General features: G+C 46.2%; 1 protein-coding gene across 1 annotated transcript; it reads left to right on the top strand.

The window, feature by feature from the left end:
* Positions 1-14,565: 14,565 nt before the first annotated feature.
* Positions 14,566-17,093, top strand: CRYAA (crystallin alpha A). The gene is made up of 3 exons (XM_010209114.2): positions 14,566-14,760; positions 15,720-15,842; positions 16,884-17,093. Exons 1-3 carry the CDS (start codon positions 14,572-14,574, stop codon positions 17,091-17,093), a joined length of 522 nt encoding a protein of 173 aa, XP_010207416.1. The 5' UTR covers positions 14,566-14,571.
* The last annotated feature ends 3,068 nt before the right edge of the window (positions 17,094-20,161 follow it).

Genomic DNA, 20,161 nt, shown 5'->3' with positions numbered 1-20,161 from the left:
GTAACTGACATGAGACTATTCAGGTATTTAGTAAATCCTAAATTAAAGAGGCTCCCCTGTCCCTTCCCTGATGCTGCTGAAAAGTTTTTTGCCATTGCACCTCCTGTCATCAGGAACAGCTTTCCTGTAGCTCCTGGCACTCGTTAGGCTCAGATGTAAGCTGCTGATTTCAGTTCTCTAGCCCATATTGCCTCTTGTTGTATTGAGCAGCTTAAAGGGTCCCTGTGGAGGCGACGAAGGAGCCCAGGCAGCTGCTGGCAGTGGGCTGGCAGCTGCAAAGGGACCTCACAGTCTCTTACCTCAGCTGCCCACAGCTCACTCCCTGCCAGCTCCCAGGCTGCAGGCACCCTCCCACCTGGTCTCAGACTGAAGAGATGGGTCAGGACCGTGCTGCAACAGGCAGGAGGCCTTATGGCTGTGTCCTTGCAGTCTCTGTGAACTGGTCTCATGGGCCCCAGTGATTTTCCAGGTCTTATCTACCACAAAAAGAAGGCCAGAATTGTATTCCTCCACTGTCCTTTGCAAGACAAGAGACAAAACTACTGCTCGTGCTTGAAGATGCACTTAGATTGGAGGGAGCCTGCAGCAAGGGGATCCTAGGCTCCACCTGACTCCTTAGGTGTACCTGGGACCCCTCCATGGACCTGATACACCTCTAGGGAAGGGATTATTATCCAGAGTTTGAAAGAGACTGGCTGTAACCCAGCCTGACATGGGACTTTTGAAATTAATTGAAAGTGGCTACTTTGTTGGCCCAAAACTGTGCATGGGCTTGCTACAGCTTTTGAAGAACAATATGAAAAAAGTTCCTTTGAAGCAAGTGGCATTTGTGGTGTATAATCCATTCACCACCTCGAGGTGGCTGTTGAGGGAGGCATCTCCACAAGATAAAGAGGGATTGCTGGTCTGCCTTTGTAACTTATTAAAATGGACCACCTCCATCTTTGCAATGGCTGAAGGGCAGCAGATACCCATCCAAGCTGTTTTCCATGCGCTTTTCCACACATGCTCTCTCTACCCTTTGTCCCTCTCGACAAATCAGCAGCTACAGCGAGCACCCTAAGGCAAGATACATGGTACTTTAATCAGTATGCCAATGCCTACAAAAGAGCCTGATTGTTTTTCTGCCCATATAAACTGCTTTCCTAAGCAGCTGTCTTCACTGGAATGTCATGGGAATTTTGCTGCACTGTGTTTCTAGACCAGAAGTGGTTTTAAAGTCACAGCTGCAAAAAATGTTCTGTTAGCAGTCCTTGGTTATCGAGCAGGTATGTTGATGCAAGCTCATTAATAGCTGCTGTTGACTTACACACTCTACTAAATGACTGGATTAACAAGGTCAAATCATACAGTTGTCATTCTTCAGTCTTTTTTGATATGGTAGATAGCGTGTGTCTGGTCTTGAGCACTCCCCACAGTCCAGCTAAAGGTTGGGGATGAAAAAGAAATTGATGCTTAGTCCATCTTTCCTGGTGATTCCTCATCCTCAGTCTATTGCTAACTGCAACCAGTCAAGCACAAAGTGCCATCTCCAGCACCTATCACTGGGTTGGGGTGGAGCAGGCTTGCAAATATAGCTCTTTGATTAGGAGGCCAGTCACTCTTCTAGCACCAAGTTCCAGGGGCATTCTCCTAAAGTGCACCCCTTGCTTGCAGACAGAAGTTCGTGCAGCAAGGAAGAACTAATGCACTTCGATGAAGTCCCCTCCTGTCTTTGCCTCCCTCACACAAAGGCGTGATGCTGGATATAATGCTTCTGGGCTGGCTGAGAACTTGGTGCAGAAGTCAGGAGGTGCCGTGTGCGGGAGAGGAGGAGGCTCCCTGGCCATGGATGCAGCAGCCATGATTAGTGAGCTGAGGATAGCTCAAGGTACACATTTCAGCTCTGGATTTTGTACAGTGTATGGCTTCTAGATCAAAGGTCATAATAACAAGGCTTCTCTGTGAAGTTGAGCTCCCCTTCACAGTTGGAAGGGTTTATCTTTGGCTATTTGGGCCAGGGAAATTCACTCATCTTGAGGAGTAAGCATGCAGGAGCAAGTTAAAACCAATGCAAAATTTCAGCTCTTTCCTTTGCACCTTCTTTTGTTTGGCTAGTGGCACAGCTTCCCTCCTCTTATGTATCTGTGCTGGGCCAGCTATTAGAAGTTTGCCTGGGAGCTGCTTGAGAAAATCTAGTTGTCTGTAGCCCAGAATAAGCTGGAAGATGAAGGCTTTGAAAATCAGATCCTGGTTTAAGGGTGAAAATGAGAGCTAAGCTCTTTTGAAAATGAGCACCTTTGTCTCTTAGGTAGAGAATAATGTTGATAGCGCAAGCTGATGGGATGAAAGAGATACCCTACAATCTTGTAAACAGTTTGGATGTTGGTGTTCTTCAGAGTTCTTTCACATGTGACTGAGAATGGTAACAATGACCTTGCTTAATCCCTCCCAGAGCTGTGCAAATTTTCAGTTACTCCAGAGCACGTTTTGCTCAAGTGCTTTGTAAAGGACAGGCCAACTCTGCAGTGTGGCAACCTATGGGAATAGATGCTAAATGGGTGCAGAGCGTATTGTGATCTCAACCGAAGACTGCACATTGCTTCTGATATGCTGTGAACACACTGGAAAAATTGCCTATGCTACAGTTTATGGAGATAAAGAGCACTTGCCAACTGCAGTAAGCCGTGGAGCAGCCATGTCAAAACCCTTGCAATAACATTCACTGAAAAAGGACAGGGTTTTTTTTCAGGGCAACAGCTCTTCTACTTTGTATGGAGACATTTATTACGTGACATTACAAGGGCTGCACTTTTACTTACACGGCCCAAAATTCTCAGGCTTTGCAAACCCCAAAGGGAGGGGAGCAGTTTTCAGGAAGGCTGTCCTCATTTTCTCAAAGATATATGCCCTCTGTTTTTTTCACGCTTTTATTGATTACAGCAAGGATTCTCTTTGCTGATTATTTACTTGTTCAACCAAGCTGGATTCCTGCAGGTCATGATAATCCAGCCCTTTGGATCAGAGCAGGGTGTTGAAATGAAGTGGCACAGCTACAGCAGTGCATGGTGCCTGAGGGACTGGCTCATTACAGTTGCAGCCTCTTGAAACTCTTGAGATAAAATCCACCCCCCCTGCCCTCCAAATTCCAGAAGAAAGTAGTGCAAGAGAGAAGGAGCAGAGTGCACAGGGACTAGCATAATGGTTGATGTTAGTGGTGTGGGTCAGAAGAGCAGAGGGAAGGGTGCTATGTGACAGGCTGAGTAGTGAGGCTTTGGGAAATACTTTTCCCATCATGAAACATCCCTTTGCCCTCTGTGGATGCTGCCTTTGCACCCCTTCAGGGAGGAGCACAGTGGACAGTGAGCAGGGACAGTGTTACAGCCAATGTGGTCGTGCCTGGTTCCCCTTTTTCCCTTTCCAGGGTAATTAGTACCAGTGTCTGAATGTCTGCTGGCAGGTAAGGCCTTCCCAGCTGCAAAGTACTGCCCGTCCTAGAAGGGACCAGACCTGATGGAGCCCGTAGGACCACATTTTTCTGCCTTCTTTCTCTTATCCCTCTTACCCTCAGGTCATCCCTGGGGTGGGAGCCAGCTTCCAACATGGGCCGGGACACTGAAAAGAGATGGCCACAAGAGGGCCATAAAAGGAGTGGAATCTTCGTGCCTTTCAAAGGATGATGGGCTACTTTTTGCCGGAGTGTTGTGAAGAGCAAGTAACTCTTTGGAAATTACAGCTTTTTTAGGTACCCTGGAACAGGGTTGTAAAGCAACACAGGCCCAGAGGAAGACTGAACAGCATTGGCAGAAGGTTTTAGTCACTCGGCAGCACACAAATGCATAGATCAGAAATACATCCTGGTGAATAAAATTGAGAAGTCAGAATGGCAAGATGTACAAGACTTTAGAATGAGAAAGGGAGGCTGAACATACTCGGTCTGTGGCAAAACAGTGCATAGCACTAGAAAAGAATCCCTTCTCAGGTAGCTCAGTGAGGCTGTAGAGCATTCCTCTTGTCATGCAGTAGGTGGAGAAAGAACACCAAGAGTTGGGCAACATTACTGAGTGTAAATTTTTCTTTGTTCATCTGCCCAAATGCTATCAGAAACCTCCAGAACCACTCTCCTACATCTGCGGCTGCTCATAAAGTGTATTTCTTAAACCTTTATAACTGAAAGCATCCTCACTGGATCACTGAAAAGCTCCTCTGAAATCTACAAGGTCATTGTGTCACCCTTGTAAGTGAGAAATGTTACGCAAGGACTTTTGTGTTTGCATGCTGTGAGTTTAAATTTGAGGCTCTGAATTTAAAAATGATTGCTCTAAATTTCCCTCTTGTTATTGCACCCACAGCTGCAGCTCCCCTCCTCTGCACTGCTCTTCCCAGCTGTAACATGAAAAAAAAATTCTTTATTTATTTTACTCAACAGCTGCAGCAGGGGTTTTTCTGTTTGCTTGTTTTGCCTTACTGTATTTGGTCTTCTGGCTGTGACCTTTTGGTAAAACGCAGAAAACATTTGGGGAGAAAAAAAAAATGGAAAAGAGGGGCTGTTTTAGGCTGGAGATCCTGTGACGATCTTTATCATTTAACCTTAATTGTACACAGCAAAACCACAGTCATTAGTGTTGCATCCACTATCTGAAGTCTTATCGCATCTGCTGTGCCTGAGTGAAACACTCTCTTACAAGTTAAAGTCTGGGAAACGTGATTGCCTTCAGCTTGATTATCCCTTCATTTTGTGGTCTTCTCCCCAGGAGCATGCTCCAGTCCCCAGCCTGTGTGTGCAACCAGATAAAAGAGCATAGGAAACAGTATGCACTAGGTCCAGATGTGTGAGTGCTTTGTAGATAGAACTAATATTAGTTCAACTTAAACTTAAGGAGAAGCTTCTTTACTGTGAGGGTGAGGGACCCCCGTCAGAGGCTGCCCAGGGAGGGTGTGGAGTTTCCTTCTCTGGAGGTTTTCAAATCTGCCTGGATACGTTCCTGTGTGACCTGATTGAGGTGAACCTGCTTTAGCAGGGGGTTGGGCTGGATGATCCTTAGAGGTCCCTTCCAACCCCTACCATTCTGTGATTCTATGAATATTAAGATGGTACCCATCAAAATAAACATACGGACTCAGGACAGACAGGCTGTCCTCGTAAAGGATGTCCTGAAATAACAATAAGTTTCTCTGCCTGAGGGGGAGAGACCTTATCAACAGGTGGATGGGGCGTGCCCAGTTGTTTTATATGCATGGTATGGTAAGGACTGTACTCTGACCATCATTAACAGCTTGATGGGTGGACCTGGTTACTTTATAGGTAATGATTGTATTCCTGAAGAAGGATCAGAGACTGATAAGGACAGAACCCCCCTGCCCTGCTGGCTGCCAGAGGAGGGATGCTAGTTTACTCAATCTACATACCAGGCAGAGGACTCACCAGAGAGAATCACAATATGTGTTATATAAGACTTTGGACAAACAAAACGTGGGATGTGCTGTTGGGGGTGCTGGCATTGTGGGGCTACCACCCAGCACCTGTCTCTGTGCAGACACAAAACAAAGCAGCACCTCGGCTCTGTGTAGATTGGCTTAGTGCACATTGGGCATGAAGCTGCTTTTCAGACAACATGAGCTCTATTGTAAGAGACATCGAGGGGATGACTATCTCACACCACCTCCCTCCTCTCCTGGGGTGATGCAGAGCGGCCATAAGGTGGTGGTGTGTGAGAGCTGAGGAGAAGGACTGAGAGCAGGCCTGGGTGCAGTGACGCACACAGGGACGGCCTCAGCACTTTGTTCGCCAGCCTATCGCACTAATCTTTCTGCTGCTAACCTACACCACCCTCATACTAATGCTCATCCTCACATCAGTGCACATAAACCCAGCAAGAGGATTTGGGAGCAGCTTAGACGAACGGTTCATTAGGGTCTTTCTCTGCCAAGTGATGTTTTGCTTTTTATTTTTTTTTCAGAGGTTCCCATCACTGAGCTACTGTAGAAATAAATTCTTCAAGTCACCAGACAGCTGCCCTCATAACAGACTCATCTGGCACCCAGGCATAAGGGACAGGGATCCTTATCTGACCAAGAGACAGCTTTTTTTTCCCCCTCTTGGTTAGGCTGCTGACTGAACAGAGTGGATCCCTTTGAGCCAGATGAAAGCTGTGAAAATTTTGCATTTACCGTTGACACAGGGAGATTTGCAGATCCTGTGGCACTGCACAGGTACATAGGAACAGGGTGGAGGTTCAGAGAGGTTCAGCCCCGTGTTTGCCTGTTAAAGGATGTGTTTCCTGTGGTAGTTATCTGGATGCTGTCTGTATTGTGCAGTCACAGCAAGTTACCTTGGTTAACCTTAAATAACCTAACTATACTGTGAACCACACTGTACCTAGTGAAGAATTGTGTTGGTTCCAGTCTCTGTAGTACCATCAGGTTTCTTGATGCCTCTCACTGCCTAACCTGAATCAATTAAATGACTTGCCTGCCCAACCCCCCTTTCGTCAATGTCCCTTTAAGCTCTGATACTGTCTTCTTGCCCTGCCCACCTCCAGTCTTCTCCGAGAGTGAATCTCTGCAGTCCCTTTAGCACCAACAAACAGCTCAATTCCCATTGCCAGGTTACACTTGAATGCTAAACAACAACTGCACCATCATTTGAGATGAGGCAATTTTTGGAACTTTCCTGGGTGGTTTAAGAATTCGTGCAATGACTTTTACCTTCAGTGTCTGGCGTTTTCCCTCCAAACCTTGTTCAGACAGCAAGAGGCAGACTCAAACCAGATCTATGTAATTCACTGCAGGATTTGCAGAATGTCCTTTACGGAGCTGCTTGTCCTATTCAAACCACTATCTTTCCACGATAGTATCTCTTTTAGCCTTCTTCCAATGCTCTTACAGATCCCCTCATCCTGCCTCTCCTTCCCTGCAACATCGGCACCAATCATTCAGTCTTTCCCTGTGCCAGAAGATAAAGCCACTTTTCTTCCTGATTAGCCTCTCCTTCTGTCTCTTTTCCCCCTCTGCAGACACTTGCTGCCTTTAGTGTTGTCTCCTTCCCAAGCCTTCCATGTTATTTGCCAAGTGATTGTCTGTGGTAGAGTATTCTCTGTGATACCACTGCTCCTCCCTGTATGCCATAACTTCCCAGTGCAGAGGCTGAGCATGAATCTTTTGCAGAAAAAAAAAATCTATAGGATTGCTCTGCTACAAGGTCTGTAGAGTGATCTGCTCAATACAGGAATGCTTATGTTGGCCATGCAGAAGTAACTCACATCTGACTTGTTGGGAGCACTGGAATTGAAAAAAACCCAAATCAACAAAGAAAGAACCACATAGCAAGTTGTTTTTTGGTTTTTTTTTTTACCATTTGTTTGGTTTTTTTTAAATAAAAAGAGGTCTCAATCAGAAGATCCATCTTATGTGTGCATGTATTTATTTATTTGTTTGTTTGTTTATTGGTAGAGGTTCATAACAAAAAGCAACAGACATAATTCCTCATGTTCTCTAAAAAAGTCAAAGTTTTAATTCCTCAAACTATTACATCGCTTATCATAATTATTTGCTTTAGACTAGTTAAACATCGTGTCACAAAACAACCCTACACTCTCAGATTCTCTGGCATGAATAAAATGGCTATAATTCCCGGAGCAAAAGGAATATTTTATACTGGATGAAGAGAGGCCATGGAAGGCTCAAGGAGATGAGAGCTGATTGCAAGGCAGAGGGGTTCTCAGCAGCAGGCTCTATGGAGTTGCAAGAGAAATGGTTTTATTCACAGAAAAGGTTAGGGGAATGAAAAGGACTCAAATTGAACCTCTGCCTTTTTGGGTGAGAAGTCATTTTACTTATTGTTCCCTGTCACTACGATGATACTTACCTCCTCCGGAAAGTGCTCTGGGATCTATAGATGGGGAGAGGCATCATTGCTTTGCAGCTGTAAATTTCCAAACCTGCTCCTGTTCCAGTTCTCCGTCTCTCTGGTTGTGCTAGATGCTCTCTTCACATCTCCCACTCTCTTCGCTTGCTGTTGCAGACTGGGAAGCAAAGAGTATCTCTCATTTGCTATGCAAATCCATTGATGAAAACATAAAATGCATTGTGCTGCTAAAACTTGCTGAGCTTGTTTGAATAAATGCCAAGGATTAACGGCACGTAAATTCACCATTGATTTGATGACAATGATGTTATGTGCCCTAAACACTGATGGGATTTGTTCAGTGTTTAGGATGTGGGCTCTGAGGTGGAAAAAAGGGATCGCTAGTAATTTTTTAAGCCTCTTTGGCTGCACCAAGGCAGACTGTTGGTATTATATAAATTCTTTAGATAAAATAAATATCAGTCTTTGTGTGAGGAGGGTGGATATTTAATTTTTCCAGTATACAGCTGAATAGAAAATCTGACTGTGGATCACTATGAGCCAGGAAATAAAAATCACCCATCCTTCTAAAATAGGGGGAGTGGAGATGTTGGAGTGGAAAAAGAATCCCAAAGGCCAGCAATAAAACAAAAGACAGTACCTTAAAACAGTAGGACAAAGATTTCTTTTAGATAGAAAACCAGAAATGTGACCTCTGCAACGTATCCCCTCCATGATCTCTCTCTTTCTCTCTCTCCTTGGCTTTGGTGTTTAGCAATCTTGTAAACACGATTCCTGTGGAGCAAAAACTATTGTGAGCAAAAGTGGGGACCACCTGGGACAAAACCTGTGGTAGAGGGGTTGACTGTTCATTAGACAAGAGTTGAAGAGGAGAGGGAAGAGACAGCTGTGATGACTTGCACCAGGACAGGCTTAGCCTCTCACTCTCTAAGCCAAACTGCTGGAGAGCAGGGGGTTGCTCACCTGTTCCCAGCTGGGCAGCTGATGGCTATTTGGGCATGGGAATTTGCAGAATTCTCTAGAGACAGACTGATGTTTCTTTAAAAGAAAAGCAAGCCAAGTGTGGGTTGTGAGTTTTTTCCTTTTTTTTTTTTAATGCACTTACTGAAAGTTAGGCTCCTAGATCTATATTTAATCTTCTTAATGCATGGCCTGATTTTCAAAGGTGCTCAGCATGTAGCAATCTTCCTGCTAACTGGTTTCTTTCTTGCTATGAACTCTCCTCAAAGAGAGGTGTTCAAGTGTTCTCTTTGCTTTTAACACAAAACACTTATTCATCTTATTAAAAAAGAAGAGTGTAACATCTGCCTTTTCTCCTGTCAGCCCTCCCATTGTTAGAGCCCTGCAGCCCCAACCACAATGGGGGTTAAAATTGCACTGGTAAGGTGGCCTCACCTCCCCATATCCATTCTAAACTTTAGTAAGATATCAACAGCATTCAAAACTCAGCAGAAGTTACTACTTGAATGCTTCCATGGTATTTGACAGGGGATTGAGCACAGAGGGGAATGAGTCTATTTGCAGTTCTAATCAGTTGCTCCTTCCTCCATCAGCATCCCAGGTCAGACATGGTAGAAAGGTTTGGAGCTCCTGACCATGGCATTGTTCTGGGTGGCATGCATATGGTTGAGGAACAGGAAATGAGAGTTCTAAAGAAAGGGCTCTTCTCTTAGAAAGAAAGACATAAATGCTCCCTGCTCATTTCCACGGAAAGCTTTTAATAAATGCTTAGCAGCTCACTAGCCAGAACTGGTGATGCTGGCTCCCTTCACTTGAGCCTGCCCTTTGAGTTTGACTGCTTGCATACTGACTTCTATTGACTTCTTGCATCTTTTTCAAAGCTAGGTCTATATAAGTTTAAGAAAAGCATGATTGCTTTTTTCCCAGTCACCATCTCTCTAACACATACTAGTGGTATTTTCTATCACAGCAAGACTGATAGGAAGAAAATCAGTACAGGCTGGGGATTGACCTGCTGGAGAGCAGCTCTGCAGAGAGAGACCTGGGAGTCCTAGTTGACAATAAACTAACCATGAGCCAGCAATGTGCCCTCGTGGCCAAGAAGGCCAATGGCATCCTGGGATGCATCAAGCAGAGTGTAGCCAGCAGGTTGAGAGAGATTCTGTCCCCTCTCTAATCTGGAGTCCTATGTCCAGTTCAGGGCTCAAGAAGGACAGGGAAATTTTTGAGAGGGTCCAGCGCAGGGCCACCAAGATGATCAGAGGACTGAAGCATCTTCCTTATGAGGAAAGGCTGCGGGAACCGGGATGTTTAATCTGGAGAAGAGGAGACTGAGGGGAGATCTCATTAATATTTACAAATATCTAAATGGTGGGTGTCAGGAGGTTAGGGCAGCACTTTTTTCTATGGTATCTAGCAACAAGACAAGGGGTAATGGGATGAAGCTGGAACACAAAAAGTTTCATTTAAACATAAGAAAAAACTATTTCACTGTTGAGGTGAGGGAGCCCTTGCACAGGCTGCCCAGGGAGGCTGTGGAGTCTCCTTCCTTGGAAGTCTTCAAGACCAACCTGGACACATTCCTGTGTGACCTGACCTAAGTGGACCTTCTTTAGCAGAGGTGTTGGACTAGATAATCTCTAAAGTTCCTTTCCAACCTCTAACATTCTATGATTCTATGAAAATCATATTATTACCTGCTTTAGCTCTGTATGCCTGTCATGAACTCCTTTCTGTACTCCATAGAAATGTTCCTCCAAAGGGAAAGCTTAGCTTGGTTAGCATACTGCAACAATTTTATCATTGGCAGAGATTATTGACTCCCTTATTAATATCACTAAGCATCTGACAGCTAAATACAGGGGACATTCTAAATGAGCACAGTTGTACCTTTTCTGGATGACAGGTTGAAAGAGTGAGCGCTGTAGTTCATTCCTGTTTTCTGTAGGAACTATCTGAAGAGTTGCACCCTCTACACATTAACAGAGACCACTTGTCTGGAGAGGACATGCAGATCAGAGCAGAGAGATTGCCTTTCTTGGCTCTCCTGGGACTGTAACACATCATCTGGAAACAGTAATCCCAGTTATATTAGCACTTCAAAATCACATGCAAACCCTCCACAGTTCCACCTGACCAGTCATTGCTCCACTTACAATACTTGCTTGTCTCTTCTCATTGGGCTTGTACAGAGCTTGGCATGGAAGCTGGAAACAGCACTGGACTCACCTAGAAATTGGCAGGTGAGAGCCAGTCATGTGGACAAACTAATAGCATCTAAATTCGAGAAAGGGCTGTGCGTGATCACTGATGTCTGCTTTACTCAGAAACATGATCTAGGATTTCTGCAGCTTGTCCTGGGCAACGTCCTTTACTAAATGTGTGCTGGCAATTATGTATGATAGTTTAGGAAGGGATTTTTGGACTTGCATTTTAAATTTGCAGTGAGGGTTTGGGAGAACCTGCCTTTGATGCATTGCTTTTAAGTGTGCTCATGAGCAAAAGCAATAGCTTTTCTTGCTTTTAGAAATCTAACTCCTTTTGCTCAGTAGGGTGATAATGCTGCACAAATGTCATGCATCCTGTGGGAAGTCTGGTCCGCTGAACTAGTGCAAAATGATTGCTTTCTTCTCTCATACCAAATTCCCACTGAATGAGGTTCACCTCACTAGCTCTGCTGATCCAGAAGGAGGTCAGAGTTAGAATTGCCTCCCCTAGGGCGGCTGTCCAGGCTCTCTCCTTAGTCAGTCAAGATGTAGACACTGCTGAAAGGTATCTCATTTTCACCTTTCCTACTCACTTGCCTTGTAACATGAACTATCTGGAGGTATCTGTCACCGACCAGACAGACAGCCAGGACAAATCATTTGGACTGGGCATCTAAGTTTTAGACCACGGAAGTTAGATGTGATGAGTCTCAGGAACATGCTTGTTGCCCAGAGGCATGCGGGCTGTATGAAGTCTATATCAGAAAAACCTTCTGTAAACTAAATTTACATTTCAGTGAAATATTTTGCCCATAAAAGACAAAGATGTCATCAAAGACAAGATGGATATGATTAATTCTGGGGAGAGAAATGAAAATGTGTGTCCAGAAGCAACTAGAGATGTAAACCCATGAAACTGGCTGCCGCTTTTAAAATATTTGAATGTGTGACAATAGACATAATTCTAGACAAAATTTAGGTGAAGACATTTGTTATTTTTCTCTCAATAGTGTGTTCCCATCATCACACTGAATACGTGGAGTGCTCTGAGCACACACACGCACACACACAATACACACACGCTCCAATCCCGCAGCAAGATTCAGGCCGTGGATTGGTGATGGGGTTTGTTGGACTTCCTTGTGAGAGATACGTGGTGGCATGTAGGCAAGTGACTGTTTTCCTGTGCCTAACTAAGGGAAACAATGCCATGCTGGTTGCTGCTCAGAGAGGGACAGCCCATCCGGGCTCTTTTCTTTCTCTCAGCCTAAATAATTCATCACTGTTCCTGTATGGGGAGTAAACTGGAAGTCAGAACTCAAGGGTTTGGCTGAGTCTTAAGGACTGAAAGATGCTCAGAGAGGAGCCTGACATCACATGTATTGCTCCCTCTGCTCCTGGTATAACCCCTGGTTTGGGAAGCACAAAAGGGATATTCCCAACGCACTGAAGGGATTACATCCACTCTTCACACATGGCCAGGGCACAAATGACATGTCAGACCCCAAAATCTGTCTCACTTTCTGTGTCAAGGCACAGTTCTCACCCGCTTCTCTACCAGTTTTGCATGCTCCAATGAGCAGCCTGATATTTGAATCTGCTCCTGCATCTGCCCTTTCATTCTGCAGGTAACAGGCCACTACTGCCACTTAGTTAAATACAGGTTAGAGGGTTGCTGGTATGGGTGGCTGGGGAGACATTTTCTTCTCTCCTGGGGCAAAGACCCAAATCTCGTAGAACTCTTGAAGAAAAATTTTGCTAGCTCTTTGTGAATCTTGTTTGCTTTCCCTTCATTTTCTCAAGCAAAATGACGGTTTTGGGGCAATGGGATGGAATGGGGGGGTTGGGTTAGGTCTGTCTGTAGTGTTTTTTTCCTCAGTGTCTTGAGGAGGAATTGATCTCATTTTTGCACGTGATATTAGAAAAACCTTAATGTCTGGGAGCCATGGCCAGAACACAGGACTTTTTCTTTCTGGAACTAGTTGAGGTTGAACCTTAACTCTTGTCTCTCTTCTTAGCAGTCTCTACTGCCTTTTTGGGTGTTTTTTCTGCTCAACTTTTAGCTTTCTATGAAGTAAATCCTCTGTAATGGGATCTTCTGGTTCCCACTGTTTCTTGCCTGCCTCCATGCACTGCATAGGGAGGGGTCATGTGTGGGAGTCAAGGCCAAGGACTTTCCAAGACCACGTGGTGCCTAGATGACAAGCAATGCTCAGCTGAATATCACTTTGCCTGAATTTAGCTCTTCTGGCCTGGATTGATCCCATTTCTCACAAAGCAATGATACCAGGATCTCAGCCACCCTCGGTTTGTTAAGTCCCTAGCACCATGAGAAGATGATTCATCCCCTCAGCTCCAAAGTGCCTTTTGGAGGTGCTCTCTCCTCTCTCTCCCTCACTCTCTACTGACTGCAAAAGGTGCTGAGATGCACAAGACTTCTGACATGGGTGCTTTTGCTGTCCAGAGGCCAGAAGGATGCAGTCCCTACATTGCTGGCTGCAGTGGAAATGTGGTTTTGGCTGTCGCTGTGGCCTCGTGCTGTGGCCTTGCTGTGGAGCTGAGCAACCTCAGCACCCTTTCTCCTGCGCAGCCACCTCAGTAGAGCTTGCTTTTCCCACTGTGGACTGTCCACATGCCCCTTCCCTGCTCTGTCCAGGATGGTGGACAACCCCTTAGAAGTGTCTTTAAGTGAAACAGATATGCATAACAGTTGTAACCAGAAATGTGTGTTAAGCTGGATCTGTGTTGTGACTCGGGCAGAGAAATGGATATCCCACAATGCTGCTAAATCAAAACAAGGACACTCTCAAGAGCAACTTTGGGACCTCATTACAGTCAGTGACCAAACTTGTTTTTCCTTCTTTATTTTGGCAAAGCATTTGTTTCTTGAAAGTTTTTGTTTCGTCAATTTGTTTGTGCTCTGCATTGTGCATTACTCTCGCTTACCTGCCAGGATCCCTACTCCAGTGTTGCCAGGCCCCTCTCAAGTGCTTTATAGCATGTCACAGAAAAAGCTTCCCTGTTTCAACCTGAATCACACTCTTTTCGTTGCCTGGAAGAAAACTGTTTCATTTATTTGGAAGAGATATTGTGTCTCTTTTTCAAGGAGGGACAGAAAAAAATGCAAATAAACCATAAGCCATGAATGAGTTACAAAGTCCCACAGAGCAGACCTCCTTCACAAGCATCCTTGAGGCACCCACTGAGGTGTCCTATTTAGCCTGCTTGATCCCACAGAGGACCTGCCAGTACCCCTGGGCACCCTGTGTCTCACAGCCTACTGCCTGGCATTGTCCCTCCAGGAAATCTGGCACTGATTCCAACCAGACTGTCGTTTCCAGTTCAGTCTCTGCATTTCTGCTGACCATGTTGCCTCCATCATGAGATCATGTCTTTCCAGCGAAATCCCGCTAATGCCTTCATTCTGCGAGACTGGTATATATAGGGGGAGCTTCCCTGAGGCTGCACTGCGCACTCCAGCCAAGGCATCGCTGTCTCCCCAGCAGCTGCACTGCCCCCACCGCTCTCCCCTCGCAGCCACAGGTCGCAGCAGCAAACATGGACATTACCATCCAGCACCCCTGGTTCAAGCGTGCTCTGGGACCCCTCATTCCAAGCCGTTTGTTCGACCAGTTTTTCGGAGAAGGTCTCCTTGAGTATGATCTCCTGCCTTTGTTCTCTTCAACTATCAGCCCCTACTACAGGCAGTCTCTCTTCCGCAGCGTACTGGAGTCAGGCATTTCAGAGGTAAGGGCCCTTTGGCTTCCTCTCCTTTTCCTTTCTCTCCCTCCTTATGCCTCCACCTGCTCCCCTGCTCCAATCTGTGGCTCACCGGCAGGGGCCAGTGGCTATAGCCCCGTGCTGGAGTGCAAGGAGGCAAGGAGGACCTCCAGCTCACTGACAAGCACAGCCTGCCAGGCCCTTCTTTGCCATGGAGGGAAACTCTTTCTGGGGAGAAATCTTCCCTTCATGAAACAAAAAACATTTTGGCCCCTGACATTTTTTTCTAACACATAAAATTCTTCCTTTGCTGCCCTTGCACCCACTGGCTGTCTGGCGAGGCGAGAGCTAGGCTGCTCCTGGAGTAAGCACTTGTAAGGGCAACTCAGCATGGGAGAAGACCTCAGTGAGTGGGAGCTTCCTCCAGCACCCTCCTCTGCCTCAGGTGCTCAGTGTGTTTTGCAAGCCCACACTGGAGGACCCAGGAGCAATTCTCTGAAGGCAGCGTGTATGAGGAGTGAATAGCCTTGGGGACTGTGGTCCGAAGCTTGGGGTCCGGTGCTTGCTTTAGTCCTCCCTTACTGGTTTCCTCCCAGAGCTAAGACTGCAAGGAAACCATAAATGGCTGAAAGGACAAAATGTGTGCCATCAGAGAATATTACACTGGTTTCCATCCCCTCTCACTGCTGAATATAAATGCCCAGTGCATCTGGCTGATCGCTGAGTGCAGAAGGGTCCCTGGCACAAGAATAGCAATAAGAAGTGATGACACCTCTCCCCAGAGCAGCAGTCATGGCACAGATGCCCAATGAGGCCTCCCAGGGTCCCTGTAATGAGAAGAGAGCCACAGCTGAGGCCTGTAGTTAAAGGAGGAGAAACTGTGCTACCACCAGTTCACCCCTACCCTGCCTGTTAAGCTCCCATGATGTTGGTGCTGCCTCCCTGCTTAGAGCTCAGATCTAACTGTCTAGTGCTGTTCTTTTCAGGTGAGGTCTGATCGGGACAAGTTTACAATCATGCTGGATGTAAAACACTTCTCTCCAGAAGACCTGAGTGTGAAGATTATTGATGACTTTGTGGAAATCCATGGCAAGCACAGTGAAAGACAGGTAAGTGGAAGTGATGGTGATGGTGGAGCATCTAGGGGATTGAACTCTGTTTTCTTTCTTTCCAATGGTCAGCTGGAGGAAAAAGACAAAGATCTATCAGAAGGAGTTATTTATCGATTGTCATTATTGGCATGGCCTATTCCCTTAGTCCCAACCTGATATGTGACAATAAGGAGCTAATCCACTCCTCTTTTGTTTATTTTCAATCATCATCTTCCATAACCGTCAGATGATGATATCCATTGTTCAATAATAACACTGGGCCAGACAAAGAACATCATCTGGCACTGACGAAGCATGGCTGAGTTTTCATAAGCCAGGATCGTTAGTGAAAACAAAGTTTTCATACTCTGATCTGGGAGAGAAAAGCAAGAGCAAACAAAACAAAAGAAAAATCAACTGTCTGCCTCAGGCTTGGAAACTTTTAACACATATGTCATGGAAATATCTGTGAGGGTCGAAAAGTGAATTATGCCAGCAGAGGTTTAATTCTTCTCATAGACTTTTTTTCCGACCAGACAAAGCTCTAGCCTGGAAAGAGTGTGTAGTTTTTAATACAGCTATTTTTTTTCCAGAGGAAGAGAGCAGCTGTTTTCACAGATGACTTTTAAAAAAATTGCATTTCTTATTCTTTTGGCCCAAAAAATAAGAGCCAGGATTATGTATTTTGGCTGACGCAGGCATAGATGCACGCATTGCTTTTACCTTTGCAGAACCCCAGACTTTCTCTCCAAGCATCCTTTGAAATCAGATGCTCATCTAAATCAGGGCTCATCTAAATCAGATCCCAACCTACATTATGGCCAAAATCACATCCTGCTGCTCTGATCAGTTCTCGTGGCTTCAGGGGTACCATGGGCACACGCCTGCCCCTACAAATCTGTACCGTAGAATAAAGAGCAGGGATGCGGTTGGTGATATCACACTGAACCGGGGTGAATGTGGAGATCTCCTCCAATGGAGGGGTCAAGTGGAGGGAGGGATGGCACGGTGCCGGAGGGTTTCTGATGGGCCTTGTCCCCTTTCCCCACTGCCTCTCAGGACGACCATGGCTACATCTCCCGTGAATTTCACCGCCGGTACCGCCTGCCTGCCAATGTGGACCAGGCTGCCATCACATGCTCCCTGTCCAACGATGGCATGCTGACCTTCTCAGGCCCCAAGGTCCCCTCCAACATGGATGCCAGCCACAGCGAGAGGCCTATCCCTGTGTCCCGGGAGGAGAAACCCACCTCCGCGCCTTCCTCCTAAGCCTGCCTACCACTGCGTGACACAGGCTGCCACTGTCTGTGGGTCTCATTCCCAGAGCCAGTGCATAGATACCAGTGAATACCTAGAGGGGTTTATTTTGATGGTTCCCCCTCTCCCACCTTTGTTTCTTTTATTTACCTCCACCCCACCCTACCCCCCCCTTTCCCTTGGATGAGACGAGAGACTGGGTGAGTGGCTGGTGGACTTTGAAGCTTAAACCTGCGAGCCGTGCTATGGGGATGGTGTGGGTGGTGTGTGCTGCCACGCCACTGTACTTGCTGAGAGGGTCTTCATCCAGTGCTGTAGTCCACAACCACCATCAGGTAGGAGGCAGTGCATGAGTAACGCTGGCTCTCGGTGCACCAAGTCTTGGGGCGAGGCTTGGAGCAGGGGAAAAGCCCTGCAGACTTGCTCTACCCCACGCAGAGTTAAACTGGTTACTCTTATAAAAACCAATCAACGATAGAGCCAAGCCCCACAAGCTGAGATCCTGCGTACGTGCGATGAACGTGCCACGAGTTCTTTGCAACCACAGGAGAAAGAACATCTCACCTTTGAGGGATGCAGCATCCATTTCTTTTTTCAGCAAAGCGTTTAAGTGTATCTGTTCACACCACTACCTTGTCATTTCCCTTTGGGACAACCGACATGAGGACAAGCACATATTTCCACTGTCTTAGTAGGCCCTTAGGGGAGAGAGGAAGGCTCACTGCTGCGCAGAGGTTTCTCATCCCCAGCCAGCTCTCCCCAGCCTGTGTGTAACACATTGTCTCCCTTACTCTCGCTGTAATTCTAAGGTAGCTCCACCTCTTCCACTGGTATCTGGCACTCAACCTGAGAATGTGGTCAGTGGCGGTCAATAAAGAGTTATAGGAAACATGCAATTGGCTTTGGGGAGTTCATTTGTTCCTTTCTAAGGCTGTTGAAGTTGAAGGGTTAGCGTGGTGCCTAACACTGCTTGCAGGACACACTTTCCACTGCCGGAAGTACGTTTTGTGAAGATGGTTTGCACTTTCTTAACCACATTCCTGTTCTCCTTCATGCAACCAAAACAAAAGAATAAAAAAAACCCCAAACCAACTCCAGAAAGAAGATAATTCAATAGTCCAACAACCACGCCATTTAATTTTGTCAGTAAAGACAGCAATGGGGATCTCATTTGTGCGGCGTGATGTGAAGACTTTCATCTGAAATGGATGATTAAAGCTGTTTGACAGCAGGGCCAGGGCGGCATAGGTACTAGCTCTCCCTGCAATAGCCACACCTGAAATTCATGACTCCTGCACCTGCATGGATGTGAGCACTCAAGGCTGAAGGTTTCAGCACTTGTGCTTGACTCAGATATCTTTCCATGCAGATGGAAGTCCAGGGTGTTTAGGAAAAGCATAGCATCACTGATAACCTTGTATCCTCATAGCTAACCCCATGGTAAAATCAGCTTGGATATGGAGTGCTTTTCCTCTCAGTAGATGTCTCCACATCCAAGACCTGCAACATGAGGTGGAGCTTCTGAGGTGCACCTTGACTCTCAGGTAGGGAAGGTCACTGCTTTGCTGGGAGCAGGCACAAGTTTATCTCAACATATATTGTGTGTGCTCTCAGATCATGCTTACAAAACAAGGCAGAGCAACAATAAAACAAGCACATCCTTCCAAGGAAAGAGCACAGGACTGTGACCTCACTGGTAGGTGACGACAGCTGGAGAAAGACTGTTTGCTCTGCCAATGAGATGAGTCCACCAACCTCCTCTCCTTTGCTGTTGATTAGCTGTGAAAAAAAGGAGAAAATATATGTAGGGATTTTTTTTTTCCCTCTCATGTTATGGCTTTAAATATTGACATGAGCCGTAAACACAGAAGCTCTGGGTCTGCTTCAAATTAAAAAGTGCTTTTTTCCCACCACATCTATCCCCAAACCCAGGGAGGGCTGGGAGTCAGAAGCAATGTGTGCCCTGGACAGGGTGGCCAGGGGAGAGCCAGGTAGAGGGGTCAAGGCTGCAGGAGAAGGGACATACCACAGAAACAGGAGTGAGAGGGAAAAGAGGGAGCTTACAGTCTGGTAATTAGAAAGCAAGGAATCCCCTCGGCATCTGACACTATTTAAAAACTATTCTGCACCAATTAATTATTGGGCAATCTCAAAGCTTTCTACCATAAATGTGCAGCCTGTTGCATTTGCATCTCCAGGGGAAAGGCATGAATAAGTGTATTTGGGGAAAAGGCAATTTGGTACCAGGAGGGAGCCATTACTGCTGGCAGGGAAAGGGCATTTGAACAGAAGCTGCCTCTCACTGCTTTGCCTGGTGCTAACAGGCCCCTGTCCTCTATTCCTTTTCTCCTCAGAGGCATTTCTCCACCAGAGTCTCAGTGCCTCATTGCTCTGTGCTGGTATCTCTCTCCCTCCTGGCACAAACTGAGTTACACCAGGAAATAAAACACACCAAAACTTAGCCCTAAACATTTAGCCCCCATTCAAATGTCTGAGAGGTGTAAAATTAGGGAGCGTGATCCATGTGCAGACATTACCTACAGATGTCTGAGCAGTACGTGTGTCTGTCTGTCCCATAAAATTACATTCAAACTGGCTTCGGGTCTCCTTTTTTTCTACCTGGATGGCAGAAAGTGTTAATGGTAGGAAATGAGGACAGGTTTGGAGCAAGCCAGGAGCAGTACAGAGGGGGTAGGGAAGGACCCATGCAGCCCCTTGCTTTAGGGGCAAATCCTGGGGACACCAGGCCTTGATTGTCTCACTCCTTTGAGTTGGGCTGGTTTTAAAGCCCTTTGTAATCCATCAGCTGATTAAAAGCATGAGTGGTTGCTAAAAGCTTTCATGCAAGGACACCCTGAGCAGCTGGTGGTGGTTTGTGTAGGAGGGGGAACATGTCACTGAAGGCTTCTCTGCCTATTCCTAGGCCCAGAGCCTCTGTGACCCAAGGGGCTTGTCCACCCACAGAACTTGAGCGTGGGCAATAATGTTTCTCTGCTTACTGGTGTGCCTATGTCACTCAAAATTTTTCACGTTTTTCAGCCCAAAGCCTAGTCACATCACTCGGGGATATCCCTCCTCTT

This window comes from Colius striatus, chromosome 1 (genome assembly GCF_028858725.1).
Source record: "Colius striatus isolate bColStr4 chromosome 1, bColStr4.1.hap1, whole genome shotgun sequence".
Classification (NCBI taxonomy): domain Eukaryota; kingdom Metazoa; phylum Chordata; class Aves; order Coliiformes; family Coliidae; genus Colius; species Colius striatus.
The sequence above is the reverse complement of the archived record's forward strand: the minus strand, read 5'-3'. Positions and strand labels throughout refer to the sequence as shown.

Bases quoted from the DNA above. Each gene is read 5' to 3' on its own strand.
- CRYAA (XM_010209114.2), top strand. From the start codon at position 14,572: ATGGACATTACCATCCAGCACCCCTGGTTCAAGCGTGCTCTGGGACCC. The intron at 14,761-15,719 runs GTAAGGGCCCTT...TGTTCTTTTCAG, and splicing joins TGGAGTCAGGCATTTCAGAG to GTGAGGTCTGATCGGGACAA. The intron at 15,843-16,883 runs GTAAGTGGAAGT...ACTGCCTCTCAG, and splicing joins GCAAGCACAGTGAAAGACAG to GACGACCATGGCTACATCTC.